Source organism: Sinocyclocheilus grahami, unplaced genomic scaffold, assembly GCF_001515645.1.
Source record: "Sinocyclocheilus grahami isolate Dianchi unplaced genomic scaffold, SAMN03320097.WGS_v1.1 scaffold10505.1, whole genome shotgun sequence".
Lineage (NCBI taxonomy): Eukaryota > Metazoa > Chordata > Actinopteri > Cypriniformes > Cyprinidae > Sinocyclocheilus > Sinocyclocheilus grahami.
This window is the reverse complement of record NW_015513274.1, coordinates 351-1184: the sequence shown is the minus strand read 5'-3', so window position 1 is coordinate 1184 and position 834 is coordinate 351. Positions and strand designations below refer to the sequence as shown.

Genomic DNA, 834 nt, shown 5'->3' with positions numbered 1-834 from the left:
AAAAAAAAAAAAAAACTGAAACTGGTTACAAACATTCTTCAAAATATCTTCCTGTGTGTTCTGCACAAGAACGTCATATGCGTTTGGAATCACGTGAGTGTGAGTAAATGACAGAATTTCCTTTTTTTTGGTGGACTAACCCTTTAAAGTTGGAATAAAACTGCACACAGATGAATTGCTCCAGTTTTGCCGTTCTATAAAGTCTCTTACCCTTAACGTTCTCTCTGCTTCTCTGCAGCGCCGGAGGGCCACCTGATCTTCGCAAATGATTTTGCGCCACGTCCGGCTCACTTTTCTACAGCTGCGAAAGACCAAAAACAGTCAGTCATTCTGAGTCACATCAGAGTGAGATTCAGATCAAATCACAGAAGAAATAACAAAACTAAACCGGATGTTACCTCACTAAGTCGCAATCTCCCAACAGGCCCAATATCCTGGCAAGGACATGCCTCATGTCTTTCCTCAACAGGCCGCAAAGGACGTCCACAAACTGCCGTCCCATCTTCCCACCGATCACATTATTCAGCCCATAGTTCTCAGCAACCTTATCGACGACGGTCCAGTCGTAACTTTTGCTCTTTTGAAAGCCTTTAGCCAGCTCTCTGCACACCTCCTCCTGAAACTTCAACACGGGCAGACAGGGCGCAGAATGACACTCCACGGCCAAGGATTGAGAGGACACGCATTTCTCTTCACTCCTCTCCAGAGAGTCCACGCCATCCACATCCCCGTGATCCACCTGGCTGTTTTGGAGGGAAAGGTAGCCGCTGTCCTCGGTTAGGCCGCTACTGCTGATAATCACCTCGTCGTCTGATGCCACATCTAGAGAATGAC

The 834-nt window shown here is 47.0% G+C and overlaps 1 protein-coding gene across 1 annotated transcript in view; it reads right to left on the bottom strand.

Annotated features, from left to right (window-relative positions):
* The window catches only part of LOC107578492 (F-box only protein 5-like), a gene marked incomplete at its 5' end in the record, with an annotated part of 2481 nt that extends 1652 nt beyond the window's left edge, over window positions 1-829 (bottom strand). Inside the window, 2 exons of the mRNA XM_016264444.1 lie at window positions 211-301; window positions 399-829. Coding sequence (XP_016119930.1) covers window positions 211-301; window positions 399-829 — 522 coding nt within the window. The remainder of the gene's footprint in view (window positions 1-210; window positions 302-398) is intronic.
* Between the last annotated feature and the right edge of the window lie 5 nt (window positions 830-834).